Source organism: Trachymyrmex septentrionalis, unplaced genomic scaffold, assembly GCF_001594115.1.
Source record: "Trachymyrmex septentrionalis isolate Tsep2-gDNA-1 unplaced genomic scaffold, Tsep1.0 scaffold53, whole genome shotgun sequence".
Taxonomy (NCBI): domain Eukaryota; kingdom Metazoa; phylum Arthropoda; class Insecta; order Hymenoptera; family Formicidae; genus Trachymyrmex; species Trachymyrmex septentrionalis.
The window spans coordinates 2,770,654-2,796,266 of NW_017305705.1; the positions used below are offsets into that span (position 1 = coordinate 2,770,654).

Genomic DNA, 25,613 nt, shown 5'->3' on the forward strand with positions numbered 1-25,613 from the left:
TGCTAATATTGAAGATTATACTTTGCCTTATGCCTTTAAATAATTTTTGTATAATTACTTTTTATGTAGGATGGACCAAGTTCCGCAATTACAAAAATCGTAAAACTTTTACCGCGTCAATTGTTAATGATAATTTCCTTGACGAATTTGGAGTTAATCGATACACAGCGTAAATTTGACACGAGGACATCAATTGATATATTTTTTTTTATTTTCAATATTTTATAATTATTTATCATCAAACTTTTGTTATATGAAAATTACCTTTAAATTATTTAAATTCATTGACAGTTGACGTGATAACTATCTAGTATATTAAATTTATTTATATATATTTTTTGTTTACAGCACGTGCAAATACTTTTTTTATTTATGTTATTGTATCTAAACTTTTTATCCATTATTTTCATAATTGTACTTCAAATTTGTAAATATATTAATTTATGCATTAATATTATTTTTCCTTTTGTTCATCTCAATATTTTTTCAATGTAGTTAATGATCAAACTTAAAAAGTGCATAAACGTTTCTTTTCGCAAAACAAAATTTTAAATCATTCAAATAAATTAATGTTAATATATGCAGATATTTGTATTATATAATATGTAATAGCAGTTTTTGTTAATTAATAGCAAAATAAATTTAAAATATTTCTATAAGATACAATATTCAAAAGGATAATATATAGACGATATATATATGCAGATATATATATTAGTTTTTAAATTAATTACGATTTATTTAACCTATAATTAAATTTTTATAGATATATACTATATCTTACAATTTTTGTTATATTTGTATAATTAAATCTATTTTTATATTACAAATTTAGTAATAATATATCATAGTACATATTATTCTTTTGAGGCTTTCTATAAATACGTGTCTTATAGAAATATTTTAAATTATTATAAAAGATTAATACTCTCGCGACAAAAAATATAATCACATTTTGTACAAAATGGTGTTTTGCATAAACAAATAAAATAAATCACTAAAATACTAAATAGACCTTCTGTGTATAAGAAAATAAAAAAAAAATCGAAATTTTACAGTAATAAATGAAGTAATAAATGGACGTCATTATGTATAGTGAGATTATACTTTACGTAGTACATATCTGCTCTTTTTTATTAGGATATACTATATTAAATATATATTATTATACGCGTTATTGTCAAAATATAAAACTACTTTCTAATGGCATGAGGCTTGATGCAAGATGTGAAAGAAGAAATGGTATAATTACAAACGCTGCCCTCCATATGGATTTTTATTTTCATCTACTAAACTCTGGAAGTGGCTTGGCTATTCCTTCGCTATAGGCTTTATGGACTGCTTCACACACAAATCTATATTGACTCTGAAAGAAATATCACATAAATAGAACGGTATATTATATTATCTAAATAGATATGAAGTAGTAACAATAAATAAGACTTACAGCATTCTGTATCATCATTGCTCTTTGATCTCTCATAGAGCGTACAATATCTAATGGATACACTGGTTGATTAGCTTCAATTAGACACAATGCAGTTTCCATTAAAACTAATACACCAGTTCGACCTATTCCAGCAGAACAATGCACAACCGCAGGTTCGACTATTCCAGTACGAGCTGCTCTAACGCGTTCTGTAAACATAGTAAATTGTCGCCAATCACTAGGCACTCCGTGATCGGGCCAGCTGCAATACTGCATATGTGTTATATCTCTTTCTTCTCCAGTCTGCAAAGAAATATGTGAAAAAAAACATACATTATATAATGTTATCAAGTATTATTTTATACTAAATAGTATGTACTAAGTAGTGTAATAAATTGTGATAATATCAGAGAGAAACTTTACTCACATTAACATCGCGAAGTATGAATTCTCTAAAAATAAATGTATCTTCGACATTTTCTGCAGTCGATGTAAGTGTGAGATTTCTTAATGTGAGAGTCTCGTTATATGCCGGCCAATATTGATGACATTTTGCACGACCTCGTTCAACTAAGGTTGTGAGCATTACGACAAGTGTACTACCCGCTTCTAAAACCATTTGCCAAAAGTCGGCAACGGTGGAAGACAAGGGACCCTGTGTAGCAATATACCTATTAATAATGCCTGAACCTGGTATTTCCATGTTCACGTAATTGGCATTGATGTAATCTCCATTCGCAGATCTCATCAAAATTACTCGAGTAACATCATCTATAAAAATGTATATACATTATATATAAACAATAGTTCAATAGCTATTTTATCTTGAATGGATCGTTTTTTAATAACTTATTAATATAATTAATATAATTCTATTTGTTACAGAGAGAGAGAGAGAGAGAGAGAAAGAGAGAAAACTTTAACTTACACGGCGAAATATCCCGATAGCGATTTTTTGATTGATTTTCCGGTTTTTTCGATTCAAGTGACGTAAGTTCCGGATTTTTTCTATATAACTGTTCATATTGCGCGATAAGAGCACCACTTGCTAGACCGTCCGCAAGCAGTAACATAGATTGAGCTAGTGCATCAGATCCAATAGCTGCATGAGGCGCATCAGGTACATACCTAACCATTCATTATAATAAATTAGATTTAACACAGTTCAATACAGAATTATGTAGAAAAACATTTTTGACTTGGAATTATATACCTATAAGGCGGTTCTTCTTCGGACGTCTCATCGGTGCCAGCCAATGCATTATATAGAGCATTAGGTCTAACAGTTAAAGTAAGTTCACCAGATCCACGATCGCGTGATTGCCGTATTAAATTTACTACGCGTTCATGCAATAAACCACTCACATCAATTCCATTGATATAAACAACCTGTAAAAAGAAATTGTATTTTACGAGAAAGAAATATTACATAGACTATTGATACGAATAAAAGTATGGATTAAATAATTAAATACTTGATCTCCTTCATTCAATTTTGGATAACAACGATCAGCGGGTGTATTTGGTGCTACTCGTGATACTAAGATTGGCATATCCAAATCTAATCCACCTTTTACATTAAAACCAAAACGACCTTGTTCATCTGGCGTTAAAGATATGGTTACTAAACCGTCTTCTAATATCTAAAATAAAGGAAAATATATTTAATAAATATTATTTATTGAATATCTTTATTTTTACTTGTTAGCTATTATATAGATATTTTCGATAGACATATGTACTTGTGGAGCTGGTGAACTAGTAGGTTCGCTGTAATCTGGCAAATCGTAAATATTTCTTTCAGCAGTTGTATCATCGTCTGCATAACTGAACACTCGAGATCCTAACGCTGGTGAAAATGCTCCACCTCGTGTATAGCTTCCTGTTATTTCTTCCCTCAAAGATAAAAAACCACCCTCACTATAAGAGGAGATAAATAAAACTAAAAATGCTAAATAAAAATAAACGCAATTATATAGTTAATAAATCATAACATAAAAAATTGCATATTCCAAAACAATTATAAATCACAAAAATACAAATCATAATATTAAGATATAGATTATTTCAACATCTAATTTTGACAATAATTGGCTCTGCTCTTATTTACAAGAAGAGACTCACATATGTGTTTCACGGATTTTGATCAGCTTTTGCGTTGTTATTCTGGGACACCAAAGAGAATAATCCCTGTAGTAAAGCAGTAAATTGCACATCTGTATATCTTTCAAGAAAATCGTAAATTTAGATCAGGATGACAAATCGCATTTAAATCTTTTTACTCTTGATTTAAACGTAAATAAAATATTTAAAATTATTTAAAATCAGAAAAATACATCTCCGACGGGAACGAATATATAAACATTCGAGTATAGCATCCGTAACATTGTACTATCTGCACCAATTCCTACTGCTTTATGAATGGTAACCATTCGCGAAGTGTTTTAAGCTTCGGTTGAAATTAAAGAATGCCAATTTTTTCTAAAACTGTCAATTTTCGAACCTAATATATACCCATAAAAATTGTTTTTTAACTATCTCCCAGGTGAAAGCCATTCGTCGTGAGCTAAAATCACAATTTTCTCGAAAAATATGCAGAGGTGCAATTTACTGCTTTACAGGGATTATTTTTTAGTATCTCAGACTAATCACGCAAAAACTGATCAAAATCCGTAAAATATTAATATTTCTTTGTTAATTAATGTATTCATATAAATGATTCTGTTCGAACTTAATGTAACATAAAATATTGCAAACGTTACAAAATAATGTTTTCAATATAAATATTGTAAATAAGTTATACATATATATATACACATATTTTGTGTGTGTGTGTGTGTGTGTGTGTGTGTGTGTGTGTGTGTGTGTGTGTGTGTGTGTGTGTGTACTAACAATATTAAAACATTAAGAAAAGTGACAAATATGAGTAAGGCGTGATAATTGATACACGGATGAAATAATAAACAATTAATTAGAAATAAAAATCTAATCATTTAATCGTAGTTCCGACTTCTTGGAGTTATCCTCAGTTTTAGCTACTAAAATTAAAACGCTATTAACATCCTGTTCTCAGAAGTGGAAGATCTTAGTTAGATAAAAGTTATAAAAAATATATAGCTGCATGACTTGGAATAATGTTAGTGAGCATACGTTTCATTATAAGAAACGTTAATAAGAAAAATTTTCGGCTTTAATATAAAATATAGTATTAGTTACGCAAACAAAACACACACACACACACACACAAAATGACCAGAAAGAATACGCCACAATTTACTATTCCTTATTTGCCACAAATTTCAGATCAATAAAATACTCTTTTAAACAATTTTTATTGTAAATTATCTTTTTATGGCATCAAGCTTCGCAAATGTATTAAAAATATTAAATAATGAAGATAATATTTGTACTTTAAATCTATATGAAAGGAATGTCTCTTAGATTAATTTCTTCTTCTTGCAGTAGAGCATATGTTCATTAACATTGTTCCTTTTAATCATGTCTTTGATGACATTTTAACAAGAATCTTCCATCTTTAGGTTTACATACATGACAGGATGTTAATAGCATCTTAATTTCAATCGCCAATTGTTAGCTGAGGATGACTCCAAGAAGAATAGAAACAATGATTAAATAATTATACTTAATTTTATTTCTAATTAGCTATGTATTATTTTATTCATCACGCAACAACCATACTATACTTATTTGTCACTTTCTTTCTTAATGTTTAAATTTTATAATTAAAATTTTAATCGTTTTCTTAATCTTCTTGCCTGCTGATTATTTATATATAGTTACAAGAAAAGTAATTATAGTTATGCGCAACTGTGGAATATTTTTTTCAATATTATAAATAAATATTATTATTATATGTAACTAACTCGTCACTTGGATTTCCTTCACCCCATGCTTGACGAGGTTCACGAGCACCGAGGGATTGAACCTTATTATCATAAGATCGTGGAGGTCTCCCAGGTATTGCCAATTTTCCTTTGTCGTCAGTAACAGATGCAGTTGCAATAGTATGAGCAATTTTTTTACTAGGTGACCTAAATATTAAAAATTTTCTGAGAAAGATCCTTACAAAATATTAACTTTGTAATTTAACTACTATAAATTGTCATAATTACCGTATAAATGTCCTTTCCACACGTGCTCTGTGTTTTCCATCTTCAACTGTTTGAAATTCTGTACGTCCTGAATATGTAAATCTACTACTTAAAGTAAGAGGAAATCGTTTTGGTCGCATTTTCGGGCTGTGAAGTCTAAAGAAGGTATGGTGCTCAACACAAGCTTTCCATAGATTTTTAGAACTACGATAAGTTTGCATGTTAAAACCCAATAACGTGTCGTAATTTTCAGACTGCAACATAAATTAATTAATTCGTAAAAGTGACAAAAAAAAATCATACATATTAAATTAATGAATAATAAAACTCACTTGTTCTCGTCGAAGTTGTATAAAAAATTGTTTTCTTTTAAAAGAGATTTTAACTATTTTTGACCATGAAAATACATTGATTTTTATGCTATTCTGAAATACAACTAGACCAATCGATGTAACACCTAACTGTATTTCTTTATTTGTTGAATCCTGAAAGACAAACAAAATATATACGTTAATTTTATTTTTAAAAAGTACTTTTAAATTTAATATATTCTATACCCTTGCTTTATGTAATTCCACCCCATACATATCTAAACGTTTCGCATGATCTAAAAAATTAAATTCTGCATCAGCTGGCAATTGTCCCCTATGAATAAAAAAAAAGAATACATTTGTGATATTAAAGCAAATTACAAGATTTATTAGATATAAAGATGTACAAACTTATGCAGTTTATGTAGCTCTGATATCTTCTTTTCCATTTCTTCTGTTTGTCCAGGTATCAATTGCAATTGTGAAAGATATCCTGGTCCATGTTCCTCTGGATGATAATCTCCTAATTCCGCTATATATGCAATATACAAAAATTTAATGTATTAACTCATTTTATTAATTCGTATTTTTTCAAGACTAAAATTATTTAAATTTACTTCACTTATTTTTAATATACTTACATTGAACTGTATAACTAGCAATTAAACAAGCTGTACTAGGGGATAATTGGAGTTTCCCTTGAAGAATATCTCTACGTATTTGTAAATAAAACTGATATCTAGTATATTCTTCTTGTAGTTTACTAGGGTCAGATACATAAAATTTTACTCTAAAAAAGAAATGTCCACCTAAAACAAACACATATATATTATATATTTGCTATATAACACATGTAGATAATTAACCAAAAAATATATTTAATTTTCATATAATTATATATATATATATATATTTTTTTTTGTTAAAGATATAGGATCTTTACCCTTACTTCTTATCTGCTTTTTCACAGGTTTAGAGGGATCCAGCCACCTCTAGAAATATTTATATATTAAAGATTAATAATTTTTTAATTGTATTTACACTATTTTATTTACACTAATATATAAAATTTATATATTTTAAATAATATTTTAAAAAAGACCAGGTATGTAATAAAATAATTCTTTTTAAAATATGTTACCATTATATCAGATGTAGGAATAGTTGTGCCAACTCCATTTTCAGCATATTGTAAACCAAAATAATCTTTTTCAATAAGTTCTAAATGTTGAAACACCAAATCTAATAGAACTTGTCCTTTTGCTCGTTTCTATAATATGCATTTATTTATTAATATTTATTTTTATTGTTGCATTTAATTGTTACATCTATAAAAGAATATTATAGACTTACATCTAATTGAAATGTATGCTGTGTATCATCTAGGAAAGTAACAGTGGCTGACAAAGATTTTAGTCTGCGATTCCTTGCTAATTCAGCACCACGTACGTGGTAGCTCCCACTGGAGCCACTCAGTGCTCTGCGTGATACACTTTCAATCATTTCAAATATATGAAGGCGTGTCAACCACCTTCTCGATACCACCTCTCTGCTATTCTGGCCACCTTTGAGAAGTAAATGGAGCATTATATATCAATTATATTTTTTTAATCAAATATAGCATTATTTATCAAATATATTTTAACAAAAAATTTTTATAATAATTTGTTAACAATTATTATATTTAATATCCTCTTATCAGTACATATAAAGTTTGTGAAGAATCCTATATATACATATACATATATATATATATATATATGTATATATATATATATGTGTGTGTATATATTTAGCTTTTCATTTTATAAAATTAATATAATTTGTTCATATATTTTACAAACATATATATAAAGAGGAAAATTAATATTACGTTAAAATTGTCATGCTTCAAAGTAATACAAACATTTAATTATACTGAAGATTAGAAATTAGTATCAATATAATTAAATTGAAATAAATAAAACAGCACTCAGTAATTTTACATATATATATTTCAGTGATACATTTACAAGTATATAAGATATATCATTTCATAAAAATTTACTGATTAGTTGTAAATAAAGAGTTGTAAAGGTGTATCTGCTTGCATTTAAATTATTCACTAATAAATATATTTTTAGACATAAATAAATAAAAAATTTTGTTAATATATACCATAAGGAAAATCTGTCTTTTAGCTGTTTAAAAAATTATTTTTTATAAAATTTCCTACATACATTTTTGTCTACATTTCTTCTATTTTTTCTTCTATTTTTGTATAAATCTATGTACGTAATAATTAAAGTATAAGAAAATACAGCTAAAAAGAAAGATTTTTTTTACCAAAACAATCTTGTGCGTTAATTAGTACTTCAAAAACAAATATGAAAACATAGTTACATTTCAGAAATATCATTAAAAAACAAGTTTTCAATATTTGGATCAACATAAGTTATATATTTAATACATTTCTTTTTTATAAGTTAAAAATAATTTATGTTAATTAACACTTCAAACAAATAGATACGAAAATATAATTACATTCCAGAGATGTCATTAAAAGCAAGTTTACCAAGATTTTAAGTCAATAATCCAACACGAGTTACATAATCAAATTGCCAGAATAATGTAGAGTACAGGAATATTCTGTTCTGAAAATAGTTTATACAAAAAAGAGAGAGTAAAATTGTGACTAACTGCTATCATACAATTGGATTCTGCAAATTTTTTCAAGACTAGTGCATTAATATTGACAGATATATTCACGTATTTACATATAATTACTATAAATTTAAAAAATACATACATAAGATTATTGGAACAGTGTATAAATGATATTAAGAAATATATTTTGTACTGTCAACATGCAAAATCATTCCTCAACCAGACATACGATTATAGTCACAGTAAAATACTCCACATAATTTGATTTGAGATACGGCGAATTATAATCCCACTAAATATAATATAAATTTACTCACATTCATGATACGAGCGACACGTTTTACTTGCGATTGCTGTAAAACCCTGTACACAGGATTCGATAAATTGTTCCAAGCGTACATACGAGCCCGGGAGCCGCACTTCCCTCAGAATAGCATTGGACTCTCGGGCGAAACGTGCACAAACTTCTTTTCATAATTGTGCCGATCCAAGCACAGTCCACTCCAAGTGGATGTGTAATATCATATTGATGCGGCAAAGCAACAGTTATCACACATTTCCTCACACGAAATTGCAACCTCTTATGACGCTCTGCCGACAATTTCTAATTTACCACTTTCCACCGACTCCGCTTCTTCCATTCTTATCAATTCTTACCAACATACCTCTATAAGGTAAACGATCGGATCGGCGAGATTGGCAATCGGAGTAATTGTATGCACGAGGCAACGACGTTCAATCAATCAAGGATAAAAGCATTCCGCGATTCCGCGAACAGGGCTTACAAAAATATATGCGCATATATATGCGAGATCTAATCAGGTGCAGTATATGTATATATGCATACACATACATATGCATACATATGTGCATGAAATGAAAGCTAAATAGTGCACATAAGACAATCGTACTTTGCGAGTTTTGTGGAACGAAGATTCTAATCAGCTAGAAAAGCTTAGCTAGAAAAAGTACGATTGCACACATGTGTTGTGTGTATTTATTCATGTGTATATACGTGCTTAGTGCATACATATATGACATATGTAGGACGTATGCGAATACACACACACACACACCACCGTAGCAGAAAGAGATCAAGCATATACAAGAAACGGTAGATTCGTATTTATTTGTGTCGTTTGCACTTTTTGCACTTTAACCCTTTTTAGGAATCAGACTACGCATTGAAGATTGAGATTGAAGATTGAAATTTGGCCAATGAAGACAAGGAATTTTAACTTCTATTGTTCTGATTGGTCAAATTTCAATCTTTCAATCTTTAATCTCAATCTTCAATGTGACCTTAGGCCGAAATCAGACTAAGCATTGGGTGTATTCAGAAGCACGACCGCTCACTGAGAACTCACTGAGAGCTCAATAAGCTCTTTTACCTGTTTGGTCTACATTTTTAGATCTAATGAAATATGCCAATCAAATGCAAGAGCTCACTGAGCGCTGAGTAAGCAATCAATCAAATCGTATCAAATTGTATCAACTACTACATATTATTCTAATTGAAACGATTTGATTGGCTAACGCAAGTTACGCTGCATGTGAAAGCAGCCTTATGTTCAGATTCTCATCCGAATGCTATCGAGATATCACTTTATTCTTATAATTTACTGAATGTTAAACAAGGCTGATATGACATCCGAAGAACCTGAGTAGGAATCCGAACACGCTTCAGCATGTTGATTAACCATGCGCTCTTGTAAGAGATAGTTTTCTCCGTTTAAACCAACTTAACGAGGTTAGTTTGTATAAGTATGTGTATGTATGTACATGCACACGCAGAGGCATCGGCGGAATCCGTAAAAGAAATAAATTTGCTACCTTGAAGGTAATTAATTAAGTCTCTAGATAAATACGGAGGTCAATATGATCAAAATACAAATGTCCTATAAATATAGTATACAAAAGAGCGAAAATGTAAACCAAAATTAAAATAAGTACATAAAACAAAGTCGAGGCAATGTTCCTGTATGTGTATCAATCTTTTCATAGTGACATCCTATTTTCAAGTGCCGCTATTTTGTTAATTTTCAAAATTTTGTAAAAATCCCGCGCTACACGTTAGACAATATATTATTGTCTGATCTTTTTCGGACGAGTTTTCAGGGTCCGCCATGTCTTTGGTGATCAATAGTGAATTATTGGGTATGGGAATATAAGCATATTCAGGCCTATGACAGTCGTATTCACTTTGAATTATTTAGGCATTGAATATGCTTATATTTAGTATTTAATTTCATGTCGATCTTAATAAAAATCATTTACTGTCGTATCAATATTATTAGGAACCACCGCCTATACTCGACAAAAAAAAGAGATAAAAAAATCTTAACTTTTCAGAATCTTCCAAAAATCAAATCGGTGATCAATCAAGTATATCCACGCACAGTCACGTTGCTTCATAAAATTAATTGCTGCAATCAGCTAAGATCTAACTTTGACCGTTATGGCTATTATTTATATTTTTTATTGTTGAATTTTCAAATGTATGGCTCTTATTGTTTAAAGTACAATTTTTATTGTTTAAATATAACATATTTATTAATAATACAAAAAATTATATTGACTTTAAATAATTATATTTTTACTTAAATATCATACATTGGAAATTTAGCTAAATGTGGTTGTTGCATATCTAATAAAAAATAAATAACACCAGCAAGACCTGAAAATATAAATAATAACATAACATTATGTAAAAACATGCTTAAAATATTATATGTATTTTCGAATTTTTTTTCCAATTCAATTTACCTTCGAATAAAGAAAAAGGTCTATCAGGAGATCGATTTTGATGTAATCCATAATCAAAACACCACTCGGCAAACTTACAAGCTCGATATAAGTATTTGATATTCTAAAATGAATATAGTAACAATATCTTTGAGACACTTTCATGGACACTTTCTATACAGAAATTATGTGTTTCGCGGATTATTTCCATGTCCCCAAATCCATTCTTAGAATGCCGACATTTCGTGAACATTGCAGTTCACTTTATCAGGTACTTGAATTATGTAACTAGCGTATTAGTCTATTTTGCCGTAATTTCACTTTTGTTGTTCACAATCACATCAACTTGACAGGCCCAATCGTAATATCGTTTTTGATAACATTTTGGATTTACAGCACTTTACACAATTAATATAATTACTGTCAAAATTTATCGCTAACCCATTTATATAAGCGACATATGAAATCATGTGATTTGTTTGTGGCTAAATAGGAGCGACACCATAAACACGTACCTTTATGTGTAGCTATTATCTACATTTAGATTGTTAGGATATTTTTATCTCTATAGCCTCTCTATATTTTCTTAAGTATGTAATGTTAGCTGTTGTAGTCGCTTTACCCCGGAGCTACAATAGATTTTTAAGTCTTAAATCATAAGTAATAGACGAATCACATTCAATTATTCTCCTTGCATTCGACTGTAGTTGATCAGTTTCTTACGGATTATTTCTTTCTAATAATTCTTATTAAAATCACTTATTGTAGATTCGGACTTATTAAACAGTATTTGATGTACTGTCTCAGTGCTGTATTCTGGTAATGCTGATTAGAGAGCCTCAAGGAGAATGGCAAATTGCATCACATGAATGACCGCGTCCAATCAGGACGAGGGTCACGTGACTAGTTTTCTCTTTCATGCCTATGGAGCTTTGATGCTCGCGTCCAATCAGAGAAGACAGGTAATGGTGACGTGTTTTAACTTGATGTCACGTTGGTGTTCTTTATCTGTAGGTTAAACACTTTTTTTTTTTAAATATAGAGGCTATAGAGATACAAAAATATCCTAATAATCTAAAAAGAGATAATGGCTACAACATAAGTAAAATATGGAAAATCATTCTCCTGGTCATCAAAGATTAACCGATTCCTCACTTCCTCCTTTAGCTTACTTCCACTTTCCTTCACCCCTCTCTCGAATCATAAAAAAAACAAGGTAAAGGGTATCGTCCGGAGGAATATAGTAACAATACTCTTGAGGCTCAGCTCAATATCAAGCTCACTCTAATGAAATGAATTGTAATGTTTACAAAACGTTGGCATTCCAAGAATTTGGAGATAACCCGTGAAACGCATAATTTCAATACAATAACAAATTAAATGCACAATACAGCTTTTGAATTCTGTTATTTCTATTATGGATCTCCCTTATTTTTAAATAATTACTATTTCTTCTGTAAACTGTATTATTTTGCTGTACTGCTTTACTACTATGTTTGCATATAATTATATAATCATATATAGTATGAAAAAGCAAACAAAAAGTAGAATGTGTAACATTTTTTTCTATACATATGTCATTAGAATATGAATGATCAAGTAATTAAAGATTCCAGAATAGAAAAAAGTAGCTCAGTTATTTCTAAATCTGAAAGATTATATAGTTTAAGGTATTTCTCCGGTTACAATCTAGACTAGAATGTTAATCTAATTTAGATTAGAAAGTTAATCGCATATAATCTACGAATATGCTTTTCCGCGAATTCGATAGATCTGCACTAATTTTATATTGATGCCCTATGTCGAAAATATTATTTTTAATTACAACGTTAATAGCGCTGTAACTAACAGTCTGTTTTCTGTTCCTGCTGAACTGCACTACAACTCTCGTTTTCATTTTCAAGCATATACCTATCTCACTTTAAGTTCCAAAAGTGTACACTAATTCAGTCACAGAAAACAGATCTATAGCTGTGTTTCGTAAGGAATCAGCTGATATCATGATTTCCATTTGCGGATTTCTTTATCGATTTGTCCAGGAAGCAAGTCATTTTTTACTTTTATATATTACAATATAGTTAATTATTTATCATTATACATACATTACAAAAGTAAAAATGGAATGATACTAAAATATGCATTCAGATTCAAATGGATTAAAGTTTCAATCCATTTTAATTCATTCTTGTTTACTGATTGTGAGATGCAATAGTACAATCTATATAACTAAATATGAAAATCTTTTAATACTAACAAGAGAACACAACCAAGTGAATCCGATTTAAATGAGCTTTTGATATGTTATTCTATGGACAAAAATAGGAGACACATATTTTTTTACGCTAAGGGAGCGAATCCTCCTTTAAAAGAAATCGATTTTTTTCTTTCAGTTTGAATATCATCGAAAGTGTAAAAAATAGAAAATTTTTCGGAATAAAAATTGAATGGCTTCAAGAGTACTGTAGAACTATAATAAAATACTATAATAAAAATATATTTTTTTTATTATTTATTTATAATAAAAATTATTTATTAAAAAAAATTTTTTATTGTAATTCTAAAATACTCTTAATGGCATTCAATTTTTATTGTGCAATTTTTTTTCTAACTTACAGTTTTGACAATATTCAATCTGAAAGAAAAAAAAAAACGATTTTTCAAGGGAGGATTTTACCCCCTTATATAACGTGCGACTCAGCATGTATAAAACAATATGTGTCTCCTATTTTTGTCCATAAACTAACATACTAAAAGCTCATTTAAATCGGAGAGATTCACTTGGTTGTGTTCCCTTGTAAAATAGAAGACATTACAAATACAAAATGTGTGGCATCAATAAAGTTTGTATTCAGTATGCAAGCTATTGAATTCGCTATCAAATATTTGTATATTCATAAATGTTCAAAAATTAAAATCAAACCTTTGTTTGCTGAAATAAATGTATAAAAGTATAACCATTTCCAGCAACACCATGACAAATACTATATCCCTTTTTTAATAGTCCTCGTTCCCATGTTACTTCTCCACATTGTATTGCAGTCTCTAGAAATGTACTGTCTTCAAACACCTATAATTATACCAATAACAGTGAATGGATGTTACTTTAGAGACTTCCACGGATATTTTCTTCAAAGAAGCTATACAGTTTGCAGGTTATTTAATATCATTAAATGTCTTGGTAAACATTTTACTTTATCAGGGCGAGAAGCAACTTAATACTAAACCGTTATCCCTGATCAGCGTACATAAAAAAAACTTCCCAAAAAAGCGGCTTACAATTAGTATCAAGTTACTTCTCCCTTGATAGAGTGAACTGCAATAATTGATGAAATGACAAAACGCATTTAACGTATCAAAACACAAAAATATCCATAAACCACGTAGCTTCTTTGACTAAATGGAGTTATTTAAATACTTTTACTTTCTAAATTAATAAATACTATATAAAATTTATACATTATAAGCCAAACAAAATAATGCAGACATTCCAGGTGCTCCATGACACCAATGTATTAATTTGTCAGAAAAATTGCCAATTGAAGAAGGAAAATTTCCAGAAGAAAATTGCAATTTTTTGAGATAATACAAAGATGGTTTAATGTAATCATCGATCTGCACCTGCGTTAAATATTGTCGTGCCTAAAAAAAGAAAAAATTTAGATTGAGAAAATAAAAATAATAAAATTGTAATGTGCTTTCAAGTATTAATAAGATAACAAGCAATAAAGAGATTCAAATAATAAATAGATTATAAATAATAAATAAATTTAAATAATGCATCATTTTCCACAAAATACTTTTGCCACGAAATATAAACACAAAATATAAACAACATACCTGCAAGAGCAAATATAATATCCCTGCTAATCCATGAGCAGCACCAATATATTCTGTATCATGCCAAGAATACATTAAAGGTGATTGACTACGATTTGACGTAGCATATGATATTCCAGAATTAATTATACAAGAAACAACCTATAAATAATTTTAATACAAATGAGAATTTTCTTTTCTTTTTAATGACGACAAATAAAGTTAATGCTTTCGTATTTTTTAATAAGAATCAATTCACACATGCCTTTTATATATAAAATTTTTACCTCTTTGATAAGATCTGCTTCTATAGGAGCTGGAAGTATATTTGAATTTAAATAAAGTAAACCAGTTAAATATCCAGCTCTACCATATAATAATTCATCAGGGACACCACTATGTTTATCCAAAACATAAGTAGATAAAGATTTCAATCTATAAAAAAATTAATTTTTATTTACCTTTGTATAACAGTATTTCTATAAAGTAATTATTTACCAGAATAAACACATATAAATTTTAATTTTATTTCTTAAATGAAAAAGCATTTTTAAAGATAAAGAAAACTAATAAAATAAAATATAATATAGTACAATAATAAAATTACTTTTGAAATTGATATTAATATTTACTGTTTTCATTATTGTCAATGATTAAAATTATTTTATAATTAAAATTATAATATACGTTTATTACTCAATATTAAAGCAGTAATAATTAAGATTCAATATTCAATCCTTTGTAAAAATAAAAATTTTAGTTTAATTTATATAATGACTTATAAAATGACAATCTTAAATGCCTTAAAATGTCATGAACTGGCCACTAAACCGTATTAGCATCTGAAAACATTACTTAAGCCAATATTCATAGTCAGTTCTTATTTCAAAACGATCTTAAGCAACGTCTTAAGACGCTAATGCGGCCCTTTGATTCATGACATCTCAAGACAGAACTTAAAACAGTCTTAAATATAAGAACTGACCGTAAATGTTGGCCTTAAAATGGTATTAATAAGAACGAACTATGAATACTGACCCAGCATTTATATAGGTAGTAATTGAAATGTATTTGCAAATAATTTAAATATATACAAAATGCAAATTTTGGTAAACCTTTACATTAGGGACACTTCTTCGATAACCTTGACCTTGACACGTTATAAAGGTGAAGGTACTGATCAACTCAAAAACACATTTGCAATTTAATTACTATAAAACTATTATTAAGTTCTTACTTAAGAATTAATTGTTCTGCTTGTTCTTTTTTTTGTTGTGAGTGTAGTATAACTGCTGCTAATGCTAATGGACCTACAATTCCAGTCAGAAATGTGATTTCATGTCGGCTTTTTTTGAATTCTGTAGCACATCTTCGCAATATTTCTGCTGCCATCTACGAAATTTATCATATCAATATAACATTTAATTTTATATTAAAAGCATGTTGAAGTTTTATAATTACATTAGTATATTCAGAATCATTATAATATTTTCCATAACGATATAATGTATATGCAATTCCTGGTTGTCCAGTGTATACAGAATAATCACCGCTGTCGAGCCATTTTCTTTTATTTTTGTTCAATACTTCTACAAAATTCTTAATTTTTGATGTTAATAATGACTTAAATGCATCATGAATCTAAAAAAATTTATTTTCTATCAAATACCATATAATTACTTATCTATCAAATATCTTTTTAATCACTAATAATTTTAAACATTTACTTATTAAATGATAAAATATATATGAAAAAAATGTTTATACCATATTAGTATCATCCCTGACTATATTATGGCTAACCGCAATGGAATAATCCTTGAATTGATTTTCGTAGTGTCTAGTAGTATCCATAATTAGTGGTATATGAACAAAGTTTTTGTAATTCTTATTCTTCTTCAATACAATAAAATGACGCATATAAATTTTCTCTGAAACCTTATATTAAATTGAAATATGTACAAATTATATAATGCATTGTCAAAAAAATAAACATTACAATTTATATTATTTTATTTTAATTTAAATATATTAAATTATAAAATTATTCTTAGTCATTTAAATACATATAATAAAAAAAGCATAACTGTGAGAAAAACTTTTTTATTAAATTTGATGAAAGGACCTCATACAAATCTTATGAAAATTAATAGTAAAAGGTAAAAAGAGCTAAGAGCCATCGCTAGTTCTTAATTGCTAATATTTAAGTCTTGTAAATTATAATATTTAACGAACGTCATAATATTTAACAACTATTTCATCAGAGATTCCATTACTTCTTATTTCATTATTCCCATATTTTATCGCTTGCCATGTAATTAGTATTTGAACATGTAAAATCAATTGACGAATTCGTAACACCGTTGCATTATCATTGCAATACGCGAATCAATTATAATGGACATACAAACACAAACAAGAATAGATCAGGCATTAAATTTAAATATCTTTTATATATATTATCTTTTAATAAGTTACACTGAATTTTTTAAATAAATAGTTCGATTTACTAAATATAGATTAAGGCGAGCATAAGATCACAAGGATATTAAATAGTAAGTTACTGAGCAATCAATATATGAGAACAAAACATGAAAATTATTACTACATACTTAGAAGTGAATTTTTAATAAAAACATTTTAAGAATTGATGCATTATGTAAGGTAGAAATTGTTTGTATATATTAACATTGAAAGGTCTTAAGTAAGGAAACATTTGTTAAATATTATAATTTACAAGACATTAAATATTAGCAATTAAATAGACTTTTAGCTCTTTTTACCTTTTACTATTATTTTTATTCAATTGAACCTAATAATTTAGCCTCTATTATGGAAATTAGCTTTCTGATCAAATTGCCTAATTTTGGATATGTGTAGTTCTCGTTATTCTGAACAAATATCTCCATGAGAGCAGCAAACGAGAATGGAGTAAAATGAATTGAAATGGATTCAGATTTTCAGAAATATTGATTCACGAATGTTAAACTGAATGCTTTTCAATCCTGAATGCATTTTTATTCATTTATAGGAATTACATATCTCTATGCCTTTCAATCTAAAAATAATATTAGTTTTTTTCTGTGCATTATGAATACTGTTAAATTCAAAATTTTAAATAGGAAATGCAGTTTTTTAATCCAATTGAATCCAATTAAATAAAAAAAAAAATATTCGCTATTTAAAATACGCATTCGGATAGAAAAAATTTCAATCCATCTTAATCTATTCTCGTTTGCTAAGAACTTCCTGCTGACTAGTTTTTGCGCTACACCTCTTGTTCATTCTAAAAAAAATGTTGCTCTTATCTTGATTAATTACTTACAAGCGTATATACTTTTTTAAGAGTTACTCCCACGGCTGATAGGATTTATACGCCTTCAACTTCTTGTTTTGTTAGTCTCGCAAGCTAACAGGTTACTGGGTCACTGATTGTCTTCGAAATTAAATAATTCGTATAATAAAAATGCAATGTATCGGCCACCTCAAACCGGGTAAACAACAACAGGATGCAATCAAAATTAAAATGGCAAATCGCCTCTTTAAACACTGGGGTCCGTATTCAGAATACACTTTTATCTCTAAAATTCTACAGTATATGTAACGTAAATTCGCATGTTAACGCGATAATATCGTTGGAAGTGTATTCTGAATACGCGCAGGCGCTTGCAATCTGCGATTATGACGCTTTTGCGTCGCATACACGTTCAAACGAATGAAAAAACTATGAAATTAATAAAGTGAGAAATGTAAATGCAACAGTCGAAGCCGGTAACGCTTTTTAAAAATATAACTGAGGTGACGCAATACCCGAAACGAGACGAGACACACATTCAACCAGCTTGAATGGTCTCACGAGACTCAACTTTTCCTCGACATTCACGATTATTGATTCTTTTGTCTAGTTCAGACTAGAGTCCCTAAAAAGACAGAGTCTGGGCTGCGTTCAAATTCTCCATCCAGTGCATCGAAAAAGCCTTCAGATTCCTTTTAAGTGCCTTTATCGGGCCTTTAGTAGAACATTCAGATGCCTACTCTATCCATCCGGTAGGATGGAAAAACCACCCGGTTCCTTGAGCCTGGTGGAATGGGTGATAGTGAGTGTTTTCCAACACATACACAGATGACATAGTGGTAAAGCGGGGAGCACAGACTCTCGCATAACGCATAACACATAATCCATAATGGTATATTCACACAACTTGCATAGCATAACATATAAATAAAGAAAATTATCCAATCGCATTTCTCTTACAAATTTGCACGTAAAATGTGATTGGATAATTTTCTTTATGCAAGTTGTGTGGATATACTCTAGAAAGTGTAAAAAGTGTAAACAAGTCGAACAGACCACAACGGTTTCTCCGTTTCTCTCTGCTTTAGCCAATCAATGCCTCGCTTTCATGGATCTGCGCGGGATGCGTTTCGTGAGCGAGGCGTCACGATTCGCGGCATCACAGCGTCGCATGTTGCATGTTTGGTTATAGATCCCGCCATCTCCGCTTCTGTAGTCGCATCGAACTTACGGTCGATCTTCGTTATCCCATCGGTTGAATTCGCGAAATAAAAGTCGGTCTGCGTACCGGCGCGTAAATTGGCGCAAATCACAAGGAACCGAAGCGGAAGATGTGATAACGTCGTGGGTACTTACGCGTTTTCTGAATGTTTTGTTCCCTCGCCCGCTTACGACGCAAGCGTTGATTATAATTTCGTGTTAGAACAAGAAGAACCCCAGTTGCGTGAGTAAAAATCCAAACGCCAAACCATGGCAAACGTGTCTCTCGACAAGGATATGTTTTTTCGTCGCATGAAGCGCCTGTATGCCGCGTGGAAGGTAAAAAACGTGTCAGAAATTACATGCTTCTTGATCCCGGTAAGCAAAACTGTTGCGTATTATTATACAATCTTTTGTTTTTTATAGGACGGAGAGGTCGGCACCGATGATAGTTTTAGTAAAATGGATTGTCTTGTTTCTGCCGTTGGCACTGATGAAGATATTGTTTATAGCAAATCCATAGCGTTGCAGGTACATGTGTTTTAGAATTAGAAAATTTTCTTGAGAATTCTGCTTGTGTTACAAGTATCTTACTAAAAAAGATGAGATATGTGTCAATTTTTCTTCAGTTCTATGTACAAAATAGAAATTGCTCTGAATTCTTCGATAAAGAAAGAATGAAATAGGAAGTGACATTAGAACAGTTTGACTAATGAGATATCAGAGTGATTTCATTATGTTATCAGAGAGATAGCGCAGTGAACAAAAGATTTGCTACAAAAATAATACATATTCGATAAACTCAAAATTTTTATTTTTATAGTACCTTTTGTATCTTTTATAACACTTTTGATTATTTATCAAAAAAAATTATATATAATATATTGTATTTTTGAGAATTAATTTTCTATGTATTACATTTATTTTATGTTTCATTATATTATATTTATTAAAGATACATATCAATGAAAATTAATTTATTGTAAATGCTTAATATAATATAAAATTTTTTTTTATTAAGAAATAAATTTAAAGCTTTTATGTATGGACATGCTTTGTTTTAGACATGGCTGTTCAGTTACGAACTTACGGATACCATAATGATATTGGCTGAAGAGTCTATCAATTTCTTGGCCAGTAAAAAAAAGATTGAATTTTTAAGAAAAGTAGAAAATCAAAATGAAGATACAGGAGTACCACCTGTGAAATTGTTTGTTAGAGACAGAGTATGTATATATTGCATAATTAAGAATAATTTTATTATTAAATATGTATAGATAAAATTGCTGAACAATATTTGAATATCTTTTTATAGAGTGATGAAGACAAGGCAAATTTTGCAAAACTCATTGAAGTAATGAAGCAAAGTAAAAATGGTAAAAGTTTGGGAGTATTTTCTAAAGAAAATTATCCAGGTGCTTTTATGGATGCATGGAGAGCTACTTTAAAGAATGAATCTTTTGATACTGTAAGTAGGCACAAATCACAAAAAAATTTGTCTACTCGAATATATGTACAAATTGAAAAAGTATTTATATATGTATAATTCATATAGATTGACATAAGTGCTGCAGCTGCTTATGTTATGTGTCCAAAAGAAGATAGTGAGATAATTACTATAAAGAAAGCCTGTCTGATATCAGTGGATGTCTTCACCAAGTATCTTAAAGATCAGATAATGGAAATCATAGATTCTGACAAGGTATATTTTTTTCAATTGTACATGAGATTTTAGCTAAATGTGGAAAGAAAAATGGAATGTCTATAAAAACATTGTGTATCTCTATTTCAGAAAGTTAAACATTCAAAGCTAGCAGAAAGTGTAGATACAGCTATTACAAATAAAAAGTATGTAACTGGAGTAGATATTACGCAGGTAGATATGTGTTACCCTGCAATTATACAAAGCGGCGGAAATTATTCACTTAAATTTAGCGCTGTTAGCGATAAAAATACTACTCTCCATTTTGGTGTTATTGTTTGCTCATTGGGGGCACGTTACAAAAATTATTGTTCAAACATAGTAAGAACTCTGTTAGTTAATCCCACAAATACAATTGAGGTATGTAGAAAAAAATAATACGTATTCGTATCATTGAAATCAGATTTTAGTCTAATTTATAATACATCTTGTTATAGGATAATTATAATTTTTTGTTACAACTGGAAGAAGAGATCTTAAAAAAGTTAGTTGCAGGAACAAAAATAAGTGAAGTATATGAGGCTGGTATCAAATTTGTAAAAGATGAAAAACCAGAAATGTTAAATCATTTAACCAAGAATTTTGGATTTGCTATGGGTATTGAATTCAAAGAAAGTTCTTTGCTATTGGGTCCGAAAATTCACGCAATAGCTAAGAAGGGCATGGTATTTAATGTTAACGTTGGTCTCTCAAATCTTACCAATCCAGACGCAACTGACAAAGAAGGTAAAACGTACGCCCTTTTCATAGGCGATACAGTTATAGTGAATGAAGGACAACCCGCTTCTAATTTAACACCATCGAAGAAGAAAGTGAAAAACATAGGTATATATGTGAAAGATGACGAAGATGAAGAAGAAGAAGGAAGTGGAAAAGAAAATGAGCCAAAGCCAGAAATCCTAGGACGTGGAAAAAGAACTGCTGTAATAGAATCTAAATTGAGAACAGAACATAGTTCAGAAGAGAAGAGAAAGCAACATCAAAAAGAATTAGCTCAACAATTGAATGAAATTGCTAAAGCTCGATTGGCCCAGCAGTCTGGTGGTAAGGAACAAGAAAAGATACGTAAATCAACAGTATCTTATAAAAGCTTGAGTCACATGCCACGCGAGCCGGAAGTCAAAGAATTGAAGTTGTATGTGGATAAGAAGTATGAAACTGTGATTTTACCTATTGCTGGTATTCCAGTACCTTTCCACATATCAACAATTAAGAACATTTCACAGTCAGTAGAAGGAGATTATACGTATCTTAGAATAAACTTCTTTCATCCTGGTGCAACTATGGGACGAAATGAAGGTGGATCTTACCCTCAGCCTGATGCAACGTTTGTTAAGGAAGTAACATATCGAAGCACAAATACCAAAGAGCCCGGCGAGATCTCTGCACCATCGTCAAATTTGAATACAGCTTTTAGGCTGATTAAGGAAGTGCAAAAGAAGTTCAAAAATAGGGAAGCAGAAGAGAGGGAAAAAGAAGATCTTGTAAAACAAGATACTTTAATATTATCACAAAATAAAGGCAATCCGAAATTGAAAGATTTATATATTCGACCAAATATTGTTACAAAAAGAATGACTGGTGGTTTAGAAGCGCACACAAATGGATTCCGTTATACTTCCGTACGCGGTGATAAAGTAGACATTCTTTATAATAACATTAAAAACGCTTTTTTCCAACCGTGCGATGGTGAAATGATTATACTGCTGCATTTCCATTTAAAAGTATGTATCATATTTTGTCTTAAACAAATATTTTTTTAATATGTAAGAATAATATTAATTTTTAATGAATGAATATTGTTACTTATGTACATCAATATATATATATTTATAAATATTTGTGTTTTTTTAGCATGCTATTATGTTTGGTAAAAAAAAACATGTAGACGTGCAGTTTTATACTGAAGTTGGAGAAATTACTACAGATTTAGGTAAACATCAGCATATGCATGATCGTGATGATCTTGCAGCTGAACAATCAGAACGAGAACTTAGACATAAATTAAAAACTGCTTTTAAAAGCTTCTGCGAAAAAGTGTGTATAAATTTGATTTTACTAATTATGTTTATTGATTGTGTACGTTTATCTCTATTGTGTAATGATACATGTCTCTGTCATATAAAGGTTGAAGGAATGACAAAACAAGAGATAGAATTTGATACACCATTTCGGGATTTGGGATTTCCTGGGGCACCATACAGGAGTACTGTCTTACTTCAACCAACTAGTGGATGTTTGGTTAATCTCACAGAATGGGTAATACACTGTGATGAAACAAAATTAATATTTTAAGGCAAAGAGAATATTACATTAATAATATATATTTGGGTTTAGCCTCCATTTGTCATTACCTTGGAAGATGTTGAATTGGTTCACTTTGAAAGAGTACAATTTCATCTAAAAAACTTTGACATGATTTTTGTTTTCAAAGATTATCATCGGAAGGTAGCGATGGTAAATGCTGTTCCTATGAATATGTTGGATCATGTCAAGGAATGGTTAAAGTAAGTGACATTATTATTTAATGTAACATTGACAGTCCTATCAACTTTATTGTTTTTTATAGACAATAAAATTTATATAATTATTAATTTTATAATTTCTTGTTTAGTTCGTGCGATATTCGATATTCAGAGGGTGTCCAGTCTTTGAATTGGACGAAAATCATGAAAACTATAACAGATGATCCTGAAGGATTCTTTGAGAGCGGAGGATGGACATTCCTGGATCCAGAAAGTGATGCTGAAAATGAAGAAGTCGAAGATGAAGAAGAAGAAGAAGATGATGCGTATGAGGTTCGAGATTTAAACAAGAAACTTTTCTAAATATGTAAGAGTGATATATATATATTTTTTTTAAATTTATACTTAATCTATTTACAGCCATCCGATATGGAAAGTGAGGAAGAATCTGATGATGATTCTGAATATTCTGAAGCTTCTGAAGATATTGATAGTGAAGGTACTTTATCCAAAATTATTGTATTATATTTTTAAACCTTTGCTTTTAGTATATTTTCTAATTTATTTAATTTTTTCCATTAAAATTTTTTTTTGTCTTTTTCAGAAGAAGAATTAGGCAGCTCTGAAGAATCAGGAAAAGATTGGTCAGATTTGGAAAGAGAAGCAGCCGAAGAGGACAAAGAAAGGGGCGAAGATCGTTATCGTGACGATTATAGTTCTAGTAAAAAGAAGAAAGCAAACCGAAGACAATCGCTGTCACCTTCAAAAGATAGGTATTGTATACATAGATATAGTGGATATATTTTAATGTTTTTATTAAATATTAACTTTAGATATTCTTTGTTTCATATTAGACATAAGCACAAGAGTTCCACAAATTCAAAGAGTAAAAGTTCACCCAATAAGGATAAACGATCATCGGACAAACATAGGTAAATATGATTCTTTATAGTTTACAAATAGTAGGTATTCTTATGTAAAGAAAATTTCTTTTCTTGATAATTAAAGAACGGATCGATCACGGAGTGGGGGCTCACACAAGAAAGGGTCTCCTTCCAAATCATCCAAACACAGGTGATTACTGACAAGTTTTATATTTTTGATGATGTTATAATTGAAATTTATTTGTGTTTAGTCCCAAAAAGAGTGATAAACACGATAAGCGTGATAAAAGTAAGTCATCGCATTCTTCGTCCAGCAGTAGGAAACGTCCTCATGATAAGAGCTCAGAAAGAAACGATAAAGGATCTAAAAGATCTAAGTAAGTAATATTTAATAAATAGTAATAGTAATAAATCATAACTCACTTTAAGTACATAGTTACATATTTAATTATTAAATTTTTACAGGAAGTAAATGCGGAGGGAACAGTTGCACATAGAAAATTACAGCAAATACTATGGTGATTCCAAATAAAACTTTCTTAAGCTATAACGATTTGTATGAATAGTACATTTTCTTGCATTAAACAGAATAGAAATGAATTAGCATTACATTTTTAATGATTATCTTGAGCCGTTCGAATATTTTATTTTTGTACACATTCTTGTTATGTAGTGCATAAAATTTTCACTTACAGCAATACAGCTGCACAACTTACAGAAAATTTATATCAATATTCTCTGTAATCATATATCTATTTGCGGTTCAAATGTATATAATAATTAAGATTTTTTGCGAAGTCAAAATATGTAAGTATGTGTGCGTATTATATTTCAATTTTATTATATTTCTTCAACAAAATCTGTATCAGGAAGGATATATAACTTTTCTTTTTTGTAATTCTTGCGTTTTTAACATTAAGTAGTTTTTAAGATTAAATATATCTCATTCCACAATTTAGATTTTTTATTTGATAATGTAAGAGAGATGCATTATATATGTATATGTAT

General features: G+C 29.5%; 3 protein-coding genes across 12 annotated transcripts in view; 1 reads left to right on the plus strand and 2 right to left on the minus strand.

Annotated features, from left to right (window-relative positions):
• Positions 1-1,085: 1,085 nt before the first annotated feature.
• Positions 1,086-9,278, minus strand: LOC108751887 (tyrosine-protein phosphatase non-receptor type 4). 4 transcript variants are annotated; one of them, XM_018492360.1, is made up of 19 exons: positions 9,164-9,278; positions 8,816-9,089; positions 8,376-8,485; positions 7,206-7,417; positions 6,994-7,122; positions 6,802-6,844; positions 6,494-6,661; positions 6,264-6,384; positions 6,099-6,186; positions 5,874-6,026; positions 5,563-5,795; positions 5,314-5,481; positions 3,172-3,349; positions 2,905-3,072; positions 2,643-2,818; positions 2,358-2,557; positions 1,857-2,200; positions 1,448-1,732; positions 1,086-1,366 (listed from the first exon to the last, which is right to left on the minus strand). In XM_018492360.1, the coding sequence occupies exons 3-19, from the start codon at positions 8,389-8,391 to the stop codon at positions 1,283-1,285; spliced, it is 2,766 nt and encodes a 921-aa protein (XP_018347862.1). In that variant the 5' UTR covers positions 8,392-8,485; positions 8,816-9,089; positions 9,164-9,278; the 3' UTR covers positions 1,086-1,282. The 4 variants fall into 4 exon arrangements, with proteins under 4 accessions (XP_018347862.1, XP_018347865.1, XP_018347863.1 ...); XM_018492363.1 differs by lacking the exon at positions 8,376-8,485; XM_018492361.1 differs by lacking the exons at positions 8,376-8,485; positions 8,816-9,089; positions 9,164-9,278 and having other exon boundaries at positions 3,172-3,325; positions 7,206-7,439.
• A 1,820-nt stretch (positions 9,279-11,098) lies between these two features.
• On the minus strand, positions 11,099-19,194 carry LOC108751901 (lanC-like protein 2). Of its 3 annotated transcripts, none has more exons than XM_018492384.1 (11): positions 18,870-19,194; positions 18,385-18,495; positions 16,827-16,997; positions 16,521-16,700; positions 16,297-16,451; positions 15,347-15,494; positions 15,081-15,221; positions 14,700-14,882; positions 14,164-14,310; positions 11,265-11,367; positions 11,099-11,175 (listed from the first exon to the last, which is right to left on the minus strand). In XM_018492384.1, the coding sequence occupies exons 3-11, from the start codon at positions 16,977-16,979 to the stop codon at positions 11,099-11,101; spliced, it is 1,287 nt and encodes a 428-aa protein (XP_018347886.1). In that variant the 5' UTR covers positions 16,980-16,997; positions 18,385-18,495; positions 18,870-19,194. The 3 variants fall into 3 exon arrangements, with proteins under 3 accessions (XP_018347886.1, XP_018347887.1, XP_018347885.1); XM_018492385.1 differs by having other exon boundaries at positions 18,891-18,907; XM_018492383.1 differs by lacking the exon at positions 18,870-19,194 and having other exon boundaries at positions 16,827-16,990; positions 18,385-18,834.
• A 273-nt stretch (positions 19,195-19,467) lies between these two features.
• The window catches only part of LOC108752025 (FACT complex subunit spt16), a 10,913-nt gene continuing 4,767 nt past the window's right edge, over positions 19,468-25,613 (plus strand). Inside the window, exons 1-18 of one of the 5 annotated variants that reach the window (XM_018492606.1) lie at positions 19,468-19,702; positions 19,778-19,893; positions 19,981-20,085; positions 20,619-20,780; positions 20,870-21,022; positions 21,110-21,256; positions 21,347-21,616; positions 21,694-22,980; positions 23,111-23,293; positions 23,384-23,515; positions 23,594-23,763; positions 23,871-24,054; positions 24,142-24,220; positions 24,326-24,494; positions 24,576-24,653; positions 24,730-24,795; positions 24,857-24,982; positions 25,071-25,323. In XM_018492606.1, coding sequence (XP_018348108.1) covers positions 19,825-19,893; positions 19,981-20,085; positions 20,619-20,780; positions 20,870-21,022; positions 21,110-21,256; positions 21,347-21,616; positions 21,694-22,980; positions 23,111-23,293; positions 23,384-23,515; positions 23,594-23,763; positions 23,871-24,054; positions 24,142-24,220; positions 24,326-24,494; positions 24,576-24,653; positions 24,730-24,795; positions 24,857-24,982; positions 25,071-25,077 — 3,387 coding nt within the window. In that variant the 5' untranslated portion in view covers positions 19,468-19,702; positions 19,778-19,824 and the 3' untranslated portion in view covers positions 25,078-25,323. Of the gene's footprint in view, positions 19,894-19,980; positions 20,086-20,618; positions 20,781-20,869; positions 21,023-21,109; positions 21,257-21,346; positions 21,617-21,693; positions 22,981-23,110; positions 23,294-23,383; positions 23,516-23,593; positions 23,764-23,870; positions 24,055-24,141; positions 24,221-24,325; positions 24,495-24,575; positions 24,654-24,729; positions 24,796-24,856; positions 24,983-25,070; positions 25,324-25,613 lie in introns of those variants that run through there. The other 4 variants (XM_018492605.1, XM_018492604.1, XM_018492607.1 and 1 more) reach the window with 4 other exon arrangements.